At 38.7% G+C, this 12,789-nt stretch overlaps 1 protein-coding gene across 3 annotated transcripts in view; it reads right to left on the reverse strand.

Moving 5' to 3' along the window:
• LOC134205563 (uncharacterized) overlaps positions 1-12,789 on the reverse strand; it is a 624,943-nt gene that overhangs the window by 141,672 nt on the left and 470,482 nt on the right. For all 3 annotated transcript variants that reach the window (XM_062680895.1, XM_062680894.1, XM_062680896.1), the window contains 2 exons: positions 2,504-2,805; positions 2,100-2,445 (listed from right to left, as the gene is read on the reverse strand). In XM_062680895.1, the coding sequence (XP_062536879.1) occupies positions 2,100-2,445; positions 2,504-2,805 (648 nt within the window). The remainder of the gene's footprint in view (positions 1-2,099; positions 2,446-2,503; positions 2,806-12,789) is intronic.

A 12,789-nucleotide genomic window follows, 5' to 3' on the forward strand; every position in this document is an offset into this window, starting at 1 on the left:
AACGCACTCTTACCCCACCGGTGGGGTAAAAGTGCGCATCGGGTGGGGTAAGAGTACGCATTTATCCAATCATGTCCTTTAAGTATATATTAACACAAATAAGAGATAATAACAATTAATTGATGTTTAATGAGCATATATTAGGGAATGTTTAAAGATTACGTAACTCTTAAAGGGGAAGGGGGTTCTAAAAATGTGCACTTTCATACGAAAAACCATTGTTTTTTATAAATACAAAAAAAAACTACAGGTAAAAACTAGGTAAAAATATATATCAGGTTTCGCGTGGCGTATACAAAGGCATTTTCCTTAGAGAAAGACCACCAGTCACGTAACGTAAAATTTGGCTATTTCATCATCCCTCCCCCTATCTTACACTTTTTGTATGAATCCTCTAAAAATTATATGGATCGTCACACATCTCACAACCCCTCCCAGCTAAACGTTGCGTAATTTATGAATGTTTCTTTTGATTAAATGAAATTATCATTTAGATGAAATTGTGTTTTCGTACTATGTTTAGGTGTAGAACAAGTCCTAATACAATTTCATTATTTCGTTTCAGTTCCTTTTTCGCTAAGTCCTTCTAACACCGAATTACTTCAAATTATCCTAAAAACTTGTGATAATTTCAAATTCTGTCCCTTTTTTCTTAGTTGTGGATCTTTACGCTTTGGAAGAAGTCTTATTTCGGCCGGAGATACGGATTTGACATTACAACTTGAAGATTCATATGCCTACTCTTGCCCCACCGGTTCCTGCGTACTTTTACCCCACAGTCTCAAAAATGATTCAAGTAATGGTTTTGACTTCTTGGAAAATCAACCGGATTGGTGTTCTGAACCATAAAGTACCCTATACAATAGGTTATCGAAATGGTGTAATGTTCACCTGATTGAACGTATATATGGTAACGAAATACTAGTTGCGGAAATCCAATTATTTTTAGCAAAAAGACCAAAAAGTTATCTAACTCCATATCTCCCTTGTTGTTTATTCAAATCGTTTACAATTACACATGATAACAGTTGGCCAGAATACCTGTCAAACTGATGCAGTGCTGCTAGTTTATCTTTTTTTATTACTTCAAAAAATCGAAAACGTACTCTTACCCCACGCGCACTCTTGCCCCACTCTACTCTAATTGTTAAATTGACAATTAGCCGCACCAATAAAACCGTGACCAACGATAAAAATCTTTTTTTACCCTGTCCCTTAGTGCTTAATCTTTTTTAAATATTTCAATAGGAAAGAACCTCATTTGAGAAAAATGCTAGAACAAAAATTATTTGGCTTGGCATAGCATTAGCATTGTTGCGGTGTAATTCGTAGATTGGACACTAGTGATACTCATGTTTCACTTTTGAGATCCTTATCTAGAATGCTATCAGAAATCAAGAAGGGGAGTGGTCCTTGATTCCAGTCTCAAACAAAAATAACAAAAGCATGAGGATTACTACTCCTGGCCACGCCCATCTTCACCGTAACTAGGGACAGGAAGGAAGTGTTGATGTGGTACTTACTTAACGAGAGGCCACCGACTTAGCGACACCCTCATAAGTACCACGGAGTTGGATAATGAGGAAGATAATCGTTGGGTCAGGATTTGCCTGTAGCTGGCAATGTAACCGTGGTAGATCTTACCCCGTAACACACCACGTAAAGGTGTCTACCCAGCATTACGGGTCCTAAAACAAAAATTATTTGGCATAGCTAAAATTGTTTTGTTTGTTTGTAAATCGAAAGCTAGTTGATTGTTCTCAATAGGTTAACCATTTCTTCTCAAAATTGATTTTATTTGCAGTCCAATGGAATAATACAGATGTGCCAAATATTGCATTTTGTTGCTGAATCAACTTGATGAAGGTGAGAAGGTGCAGTATTCTACAGAAACCATGGACGGGAAAGGGTTAGCTACAAAATTGCAAATAATTATAGATTATAGGATTTCATCAGTAATCGCCGCAAATGCCGATGATCACTGGACTAAAGGTCCAGCGCTCATGATTCGGCATCCACCCGAATGAAAAAAGCATAATTTAAAAGAAAAAGCGTGCGATACCCCGCACAGCGAAAGCTTTTCCATAATCAGCACTTACCTTTGCTCTCGTTTCCTTTCATTGATCCACTGCGTTTCACCTGCTTACCACCGTTTGCGTTGCCATTACCGCTCACCACAGCGCCACCGTGTGGCAGAGAATGGCGTTGGGCAAGCTTTGTTCGCTCGTGGGTATCTTCCGGCGAACAAACGCTTTCGTAAGCGTTATCATTACGCGATGATGCTAGGCTCAACTCACGGTTGGACTGGTGATGGCTGGCATTTTTGTTAGCCTTGCTAATGTTCGTCGTTTTGTAGTTCTTCGGTGAATCGTATCGGTTTTTATTCTGCTGTTCGTATAGATTGTTTCGTTTGTTGATTAACATTTGCTCCTTGTTGCTTACGTTCTGTGAATAATTTTTTTATTAATATATTTTGACAGAAACTAACGTCACTTGATAATACCTGATTGGTAAGCTGCATGATAATGTCGTTGCTTCGGTTTGAGCTCGCACTGGCCGATCGGCTGTGGGAACCACTGTCCCTGGACCTACTTCGACCGGTTCCGTTCCGTGTTTTCGTGCCATAGCGAGCCTCCTCTCGGACCAAGTAAATGTCTTCGTAGTCGTGATCATGCTGTGTTTTGGGGTTTGTTCGATTGGGTTCGGGTGGTTTTCGTTCGACACCGGAATTGGAAGAGGACACCGATAGGTCTTCGTCCGAACCACTGGCGGCCCCGCTGCTGCTAGAATGGACTTCAACTTGAACTGAAATAGGAAAAAAAGAAAAGAATGCTTTTAAGTACAGTTTCATCCTGTTTTATGCAATATAAAATTTAAATTAAATAACTGTGGAGATTAGAGTTCAGCGTTTTTGTATAGCAATATTGTATAGCTTAGCTTAGCTTAGCTTAGACTGACTGTGTACATATCAATGGTTGCTACTCCGTGAACTGGTGTAAATTGCACTACGATCCAAGTGAATAGTGGTTGGGATTTACCAACTATTCTCGAAGTGCACGTTTCAGCAGCTCGCAAATGTTGATCAATAACGACGCCGGCCAAGTCCTTACAGTCAGTTGGGAAAGGGAAGGAATGTTAGTGTGTGGTACCTGTTGCTACTAGAGACCGAGAATACCTCTGCATCTCCACAATTACCACGGGAAGGAAGTAGTGTTAGTTGGGTGGGGTATTCAGTAACATACATAGATCGGGATTCACCATGGAAAGTGATGTGACCTATGCAACTTCTACACAGAAGTTTTAGCATTTCCTTAATTTGTTCAATTGTTCATTCTTCGCGAGAATAAACAATCAATCACTCAAAGTGAGCGATTGTTCATTAGAATTTCGGATTAGGCGCCCGCATCATCATTTCTTTAACGTAAGGAAATTAAAAAAGAAACGGAATTAAAATTGAAAGTAAAGTAATATTCACGGATGTTCAACCACATTGATAGTAATCGGAAAGCTAATGTCATTCAGCAACCCTTATTTTATCTCTATTTGAGGTTAAATAAGAATGTAAATTTACGTTTAATTTACATGTCGGTTATTTTACATTACTTTCGCGCGCGTGTGTGTGTGTCGCTTACCGTGACCAGTATACCGTAATCAGGACCTCACTGGCATTGTTGGCACTCGTGTTGAGTTTGTGCGCTTTGAGTGTCACACGGTCGCTTACCAGTCAACATCAAATCGCACATGGTGCAATACAAGCTGCTAAATCGGAAACGATATACATACATGTTGTGTGGAGAAATACCTCTATCGCATGCACTCCAGCATCCTACACGACACCATATACGTTCATGTGTTGACTGGGTTTGATAGGGCCTGCTTATAAATGCAGCTTTTTGTAGAGGCTTAACAGAGTCCATTGTCAAACCCCACCACATCCTAGGCAGGCCCCCTAACTCGCAGTGGCCATGGAGAGGGGTCATCAAGCCCTTAGACATAGTCCCTGCTGCCCCTTATGACTTCTACTCTACTATTTAGAAAGAATTTCTCAAAATACAACCTACACCAGGTTTGGTTGTAGTCGATTATGACCGGTTAAGAGCGGCAATGAAACAATGAGCTAAACCCGCAAAAAAAACTGGGTGTTTTAGCATTCTGACTTATTGACCGAAAATCAGAACAGAGTATTTCGATTATAACGAACTACAAAAACACCATATTCTATTGTTTATCCATTGTAATAATAAACAATCAATCTCACAAAGTGGGCGATTGTTCATTTGAAGCCGAGGGAAGTAGAAATAGAGAGGGCTTCTATAGTGGAGTTGACTATATCGTTGTTAAGTATACTCTAGAACCTTGTGCTTAACCTTCTGCTCAGTAACTAAGACGATCCCTCTGGGGCCATCGAGCACATAAATCGAAACATACATAAACTTTCTCTATTCTGATGTCTGGAATAATTAAAAATCAAAACATTTTTTGGACGGATAAATCATCAAACGCAATTCAGCGGAACGGTGACGGAAATAGAAAACATGACAGAAAATATATTCAGGGTGGCCACTCAATTTCCATTTTGGAATTCCCGGTTTTTTCCCGGTTTTTCCCGGTTCAAATTTTTTAACTTTCTCGGCAAGTGTATCGAGAAAATATATGATGGAGGAATGAGGTGTTGGATTCCTTTGACAAATCAATCTGTGGAACAACCGTCCTTGGTTTACGTGACATTTTTTCGATCGTTTTATGTGACTTAAATTCACCATCAAAATCTGTGGAATTGTATTACAATACATCCTAAATAAATCAAAGAAAACAATACGGGAATGTGTTAATAAACCGCCCGTTAAGCAAACTCCGCTGTGACGCTTTTTTCAGTAAGAGGCTTGGCAGTTATAAGGCAATCGCTCGTTCCTGCTCTATACGCCATGAGTTTAATTCCAGATCGTTTCCATCTCCATCCTATAGGTACCTTCATCTTGACTATTTCTGTATTCATTTTTTCTTTTCTATACCATTGGCAACACGTTAATTAAAACGAATCTCTGGTAAGTGATAGAAGCATTGCTATCAATTATTTTTCATTGTAAATTCTTATTTGAAAAATAAACGAGCTCATTATATAATTTTGATCCTAATTGTGATTAATATATCAAAGGTTTTTCAAGCAAAATATTTTTCTTGAAAAAAACATTAAAGCGTTCTTCAGAAAAATGATAACAACTACCGAAAAAAGGAAGTTAAAGATGAGAGATGTTTTCATATCATAAAGCACTTCTATTCAATACATTCGTATTCCGTTGTTATGAACTTGCTCAAAATAACGCCTTATCAAGTTAAAAAAATAACATGCTTTAGGAACTTGAGATAGTATTGATTTAAGAAAAAATAAATGATTTCTAATATATATATTTCTGATATTTTTGTCAGATTTCTGTGAGAATTTCAAAGAGGATTTTAAAATGCTTGATGTTTTAGGGAAAGCATTATATAAGCAATCTCGCTTAACTTTTCAAAAGGACCTAAGTAACATTTTTTGCATGAATTAATTTGAATAGCGCAATTAACAGAACAACATGAAAGCTATTGATTGCAGTATTCTAATTAATTCATGGAAAAATGTTACTAAGGTCCTTTTGAAAAGTTAAGCGAGAAATGGAGTATCGCTAATGGTTTTACAGACCACCATGTGTTCGCAAAAAAAATCTTAAATTCAGATATACTTCTAAGATTCCAGTTTAATATCTTAGCTTTAGAATGATTTTTGATATTTTGGAAAATCTGTAACGCTAATATAATTTTCTAAAATTTTCAATCAGATTTATAGACGATAAGTGTGTTTTCTTGAATAGAAACAATTTAGAAGTTTGAACTGAGAAACATATAACACTAAGCAAATTTAAGAGCTAATGTATTTGTATTTCGAGAAGAAAGCTGGGATACGTGGAAGGATCTTGGAAGCAAAAGGGTTATCGATTATGATTTCTACAATAATTGAACTGAAAAATGTATTCCTGAAATTTCTGAAATTTCTGGCACTTGAGTTTAATTTTTATTTATTGACAGTTCTCTGAAAATCTCCGATGTAAATATGTACATTATGTGGAAGATTTTGAATATTTTTAAAAGATTGATAAGTTTCTATAAACATAATTCTTGAGTTAAGACGTGATTTCTAAAACCTATGATTGTCAAGGAATTTCTGTGTTGTTATGCTGGAAACGCTGGAAACGAAGCAACTTTTCAACTGTTGAGAAATCACGGAAAAATTGGGATTTCTGAGCTCATAAAAATTCATTATAAAAAGGTACATCCTGATAAAAAAAAAACTATAACAATTTGAAAACAAAACTCTTTCAAACAGCATTTCATGAATCTTAGATTTCAAATAAAATATAAACAATCAGCAGAAATTTTTTTTTAAAAACAGACAAGAAGTTAATTAGTTGATTATAGCTTTTATTTAGTCTATCGAAACATAACTAAAAATCGAATTCCCAGTTCTATCTGATTCCCGGTTAATTCCCGGTTTTCCCGGTTCAGTGGCCACCCTGTCAAACTCGCCGCCTTCGCCGCCGCACCGCCCGGGGCCTTAACGTATCATAATGGCATGGAAAATAGCAGGATTCATATTAGATCATATTTGTCAATATCAACATAACGATGCTTATACATAGCATGGAGGCAGGATTTCTATAGGAAGCACCTCTGTGACACACGAAAAAAAGGCTGTCGAACATGTGAATTATGTAATAATAAAGATAATAAGACTGGTTGGATTCTGGTATGGAAGAGGAATAGGGTTTCTTATTCCATTCCCGGCCTAACTTGCATACGACTGCATTATTTAATTGATATTTACGACAGGAAGCAACTTTTCCTGAATTTTGTGGGCTGCATAATACCTACTGCATTAAGGTTCACTACTGATTAAAAAATAGCTATTCGTGCTAAATATCGTTCAAAAAAGGTTTTATTTGATTTTATTTAACGAGGTGCAGCACTCATTTCAGTCATAGCGATTTAATTTCTGGCCCACTTCCAAACCAGTTCCCGGCCTAACTAAATTTCGCTCAATCTCTCAACTTATTACTCTCTTTCTCTCTGGGGACGGTAGAAAATGCGACGTAAACAAAAATATGCACGTTCCACGACAACAAGATGCCAGATGGTATTATTCATAAACATTTTTATTTGGTTGAGAAGATATATTTACTCATCCAAATTTCTTTCAAATACTTAAAAACATTTTTTTTTCACTTTTTGAAATCGAGAGAATTATAAATAACATGATAGCGTCAACGTATTAGACAGTTTTCCTATTAACAATGAAGGATCATTTTCATACTCCTGGCCTTTTGGCAGCACGGTGCGGCAAGAAGTTCTTGGGCCGAGGTGATTTTTTGTTCGGTTTGAGGATACATTTTAAAATGTATTCTAATGTGTTTAAATAAGTTCTAGTGAAACGAAAAATTAAGAAGAATTGAAGCGCGTGTGTTTAGAATTATGGTGTGGTGATTAACCGTTGTGTGACCGGCAAAAAAAACACCCTTAACAGGCCGGCAGGGTACCCGGGTACCCACGAAACTAAAATGCTTATATCTCTGGAAATTTTCAACCGATTTCAACAATTTTGGGCTTATTCGATTCAGAATTTTCCCTTCTATAAATATGTTACCAGGATGAACCGATCCGGTCAATTCGATTCCTGGAAAATCCGGATTTCCAGGAACATGTCCTGCATAAACGATACTGATCGTTGATTTCGATAGCTAATCAGCTATACAAATCAAACTTCTAGAAATTTCATCAGTAGATTGATTCTTATCGATTTGGGTCCATCAGAAGTGCAGATTTTCGATTTGCCATTCCAGAACAGGTGCCTCGAGGGGTCAGAGATGGCCATGAACATTGTTCAATGGAACATCAACAATATGGGTATCAAACTGCATGAAATTAACTCTTGCGTATGTCCTTCGTGATCCTAGGCTCACCAGACAAGTTGACTCAGGAGTGGCCATTCTGGAACAGGTTCCCCAGGAGCCGAGGGTTGGCCAAAATTATTTCTCATTGGAACCCCAGCAATATGGGTGTCAAACTTCTTGAAATTGTCTCAAGCGTTTATTTCTTATCTATTTGGGTCCATCAAACAAGTTCACCCCGGATCTCCAATTCCGGAATAGGTTCCTGAGTAGTCAAGAATGATCATTAACATTTTCAGAGCTCATTGTTTTAAATCAATTTATCTAACAATGTGAGTGCAAAATAAAGGCAAGAACCACTCATTGACGCCAGGTGACCAGCAGGAGACCCACCATAAGATTCCGGACGCTCGGAGATATGATCGATTCCAGAAATTCTTCTAAACAGATGTGACTTTTCATAAACCGTTTGTCTTAACATTGTCACATCAAAACCAATACATGCACTACTCTTCGATCCTAGGTGGCCTATATCTGATACTACGAAAGTTTGTTCTATAAATTTGCATCTTTTCATATAAACAATCCGTTGTAAAGTAATGTCCAGGGCCATTAATTGACTCCAGGTGGACACTAAGTCATCCTTGGGAAGCTCCGAATCATCCGGAGTAGTGGTTAATTCTTGAAATTCGTCATTTGTTGTGAGAGCCTCCAAATGGTGCTGCAGAAGTGCAGAGGCATCCAGAGCAGTGGTCAATTATTGCAGTTCGTTCTAGAAACTTTCGAAAATCGTTTGTAATACCAGTATAGAAGCAGAGTCTTTGCTCGTATGTAAGAAATGACGATTGCTTCGAGAATTCCGGTATTTCAGGAGGACTTCTTGGTGGCCACTCGGGATCAATGAATGATATTCGCAATCTCGCACTTAGAATCATAGGGGCGTAACTGTATTGATCGATTTCTCTTCATCGATTTTATATTTGCTTTAGGTAGAAGATGCAATCATCCTTCATTACAACCAATGAACCTTCGGCAACTACCGCAATTCACTACATTGATAAAAGGAAAATATCGTCTAAGATAAATCGATCAATACAGTTACGCCCTTATGATTCTAAGCGCGAGATTGCGAATATCATTCATTGATCCCGAGTGGCCACCAAGAAGTCCTCCTGAAATACCGGAATTCTCGAAGCAATCGTCACGGACTTCTGCCTGTCAAACCTTAACCCAACAATTCCAATAAATTCCGTACGAACAGAGGTATATTCGACTTGCAGTGGGCGAGTGATTGCATCATCATTTCCAACCCCTTCCCTACATTGACTTGCATTCTGGAGTCCACTGATAATCTGTGTGAAACAAAAATCTGTGACTATATGCGCTCCCTCAGTAGATGAAGAAACTGGCTAGTCTAATCAATTTCGTCGTTCCAGTTTCAAAATCTACCTGTCTGGCCGTGAAGGCCGATGAGATGTCGACGGATGAGATGTTTAGCCTTAAGATGATCCTTTATGAATTTCGGTAGTACAACTTGTAGACTCACAGCGTACGATTCAGTGAAAATAAATTAGCTGTGGCAGATAATGTCTGAACACGGTTCTCCGGCGAAGCTGATTACGATGATACGTGCAACGCTTGATGGCTCGAAATAAAGTATTCGGGTGGCAGACGACGTATCAACCGCGTTTGTGACCGTAGAGAGATTGAAGCAGAGTGATGCGCTTTTAAATTTATTGTAAATATTGCACCCGAGGGGGTGATTAGGAGATCTGGTGTGCAGAAGAAGGGCACTATCATCACATGGTCGCATATGCTTCTGATCTTTGCGGATGACATTGACTACATTGGTAACGATCACAGGACAGTAGTGGATGCTTTTGCCCTAATGAAGAGGGAACAGGCGAAGATAGGCTAAATCATCGACTCTACCAAGACGGAGTACATGGTTGCGGGTAAAGATAAAGGTAGGCCTATTGGTGTTAGTGCTGAGGTAGTGATTGATGGGGAAGATGTTGAAGAATTTATTTATCTTTGAACACATGACATATGACATGTGACAATGACGTTTCCTGTGAAGTGAAAAAACGTATTGCTGCTGTGAATAGGGGCTTCGTCGAATATTGGAAACGAAATTTGCTCTGATTCGTTACGATATAAAAAGAGGTGGGCCGGAAAGCGTTTGGGGTTTTCGAGCGAAAAGTGCTACGTACAATTCTCGATGGGAAAATAGAAAAAAAAAAAATTGTGGCGCAGACGCATAAATCACGAGCTGTATCAAGTGTATGAAGAAGAAAATATTGTGAATCGTATAAAATACGGCAAACTCCAGAGGGCCGGTCACTTAGTGGGAATGTCGGAAGAAAGAATAGCAAAAACAATATTCACCAGAAATTCGGATAGAGGCCAGCGACTTTGTGGCTGCTGCACGCGGTGGAATCGGACCTGGGAACCCTAAACGTTTATGCAAACTGGAGGAACATCACCCAAGATTGACAATTATGGAGTTCTACAATACTATTAACTTCGACTGTAGTTTAATGATTCGGAGATGGCTTTTCAGTCTTGACAAAATCAAAACACTGTTATTTAATCTTGTCCAACGTTTCGGTCCGTTTGGGACCTTCCTCAGGGACTCAATTCTTACAGTTGAGGATAAACCTGTAAGAATTGAGTCCCTGAGGAAGGTCCCAAACGGACCGAAACGTTGGACAAGATTAAATAACAGTGTTTTGATTTTGTCAAGACTGAAAAGCCATCTCCGAATCGTTCTACAATACGTCAGTCAAAGGTTGTTTAGAGCTTCTAGTGGAGTGTCTTCACTTGTCATAAGGCGATTTCGAACTATCCCATTTTATTCCACCACTTGAAATGAACGAACGATTTATTGAAAGTCGCAGCATTATTGGATGTATTGTGGCTATCCGTTTAGATTGCATCAATTATGCTCTCACATTTCTCAACAAGCGATTTCTAAAAACTTACAACTTTCTAGGACGACTTAAAAATTGGCACATCTTCGAAAGTTCCGAAGCTTCCAGATGCTCACCTAACGGCAACACGGTGTCAATGAATGATCCTCGAATTGATTTTGATCGCACACAACTACAAAAAAAAGTCTCAGCTTTCTTGGGCGAGTTTCTAGAATTGATTACCTTTTCGGCTATTCCGGAGCTTCTGGGGCACCACTTAGTGGCCTCCCGGGGTCAACGTGTGGTTCTTGAAATGATATTGCTCTCATTTTGATGCATAAATAATTTGTGAAACAGTACGGTTTATGAGAATGAATTTAAAAATTGGCCTTTTTCTCAGAATGTTCCGGAGTTCCCGGAGGACCATTTAGCGGAGTTTTGCTCTCACATTCATAACAAACCACTGTATTCTAGGACGATTTTCAAGAATTTGTTTTTACTATGGGTGTTCCGGACATTCAGTGCCAGATGACCAATGGTGGTCGCGTTGGTCATGCAATGATTTTACTCTCACAATGCTACAACAAGTAATAGTTTTTAGGATTCCCAGAATTGGCATTACGCCAACAATAGATTTATAAAAAAATCGCAACTTCAAAATATAATCTTCTACACCTGGTCATTTCTCCTGATGTTCCAGAACTTTCTAAAACCACTTAGTGGCCATCCGGGATGAATGAGTAGTCTTTGTATTGATTTTGTTCGCTCATTGCTACAACACTAAAATTCTAAAAAGTCTCAGTTTTCTAGGATAAACTTTCAGAATCGGCAACTTCTCCGGATGTTTCGGAGCTTTCGGTGGTCCACTTAGTTGCCTTCATTTGGCTCTCAACACATGGATTAAAAAAAACTGCAGCTTTCTATTTTTTTATTTATATTTATTTAAATTTAAAAGTATTTATGGCCACTTAACACCCTACGGGGACCTGTTCTGCAATGGAAACTATAAAGTCAGCACGTCTGGTGGCTCTAAAACAATCAGAAACACACTGCTGAGGCAATTTCAAGAAGTTTGATGCCCATATTGTTGAGTTTCCATTGAAAAATGTTTATGACCATTCTTGGCCCCACTGGGAACCTGTTCCAAAATAGCCACTCAAATTTTCACACATCGGTTGGAACCAAGATAATAAACAACAGCCTGCTGAAGAAGTTTGAAGAATTTTGACATCCATATTGTTCGGGATCCAATGAGAAATGTTTTTGGCCAACCTTGACCAAACACACACCCCCTAACCTCCCCACCCAGGAAACTTGTTCCAAAATGGCCACCGGACTCAACTTGTCTAGAACACACGTTAGAAATAATTTCAAGAAGTTTGATACCCATATAGTTGATGTTCCCTTGAAAAGTGTCCATGGCCACCTATGACCCCTCGAAGAACCTGTGCTGGAATGGCCAATTGAAGATCTGCACGTCTGATGGACCCAAATCAATAAAAATCAACCTGCTGATGAAATATCAAGAAGTTTGATACCCATATTGCTATTTACCTATCGAAATCCACGATCAGTATAACCTATGGAGGACATGTCCCTAGAAGTCCGGGTGTCCCGGAGATTCGAGGGTCCGGACCGGTCCAATCCTAAAACAGCATGATAGAGGACAAAATTCTGAAGGAAAGAGCCCAAAACGGTTAAAAACGGTTAAAAATTGCCTAAGATATAAGCATTTTAGTTTCGTGGGTACCCGGGTACCCTGCCGGCCATTTAAAGGGTAAAAAAATTTCGGAACCCCTCCCTCCACCCCTGTTGAATTAAAATTTCAGTTAACCCGTACAATCGATTTTGGCCGTCATTATTGTGGATATGACAGAGTTTCAACCTCCTACTATGAAAATTCATTTAGATATCGCGAATTGAATTCTAAAAAGGTACCCGGGTACCCAGCCGGCCAC

The sequence above is a fragment of the Armigeres subalbatus genome, chromosome 1 (genome assembly GCF_024139115.2).
Source record: "Armigeres subalbatus isolate Guangzhou_Male chromosome 1, GZ_Asu_2, whole genome shotgun sequence".
NCBI classification, from domain to species: domain Eukaryota; kingdom Metazoa; phylum Arthropoda; class Insecta; order Diptera; family Culicidae; genus Armigeres; species Armigeres subalbatus.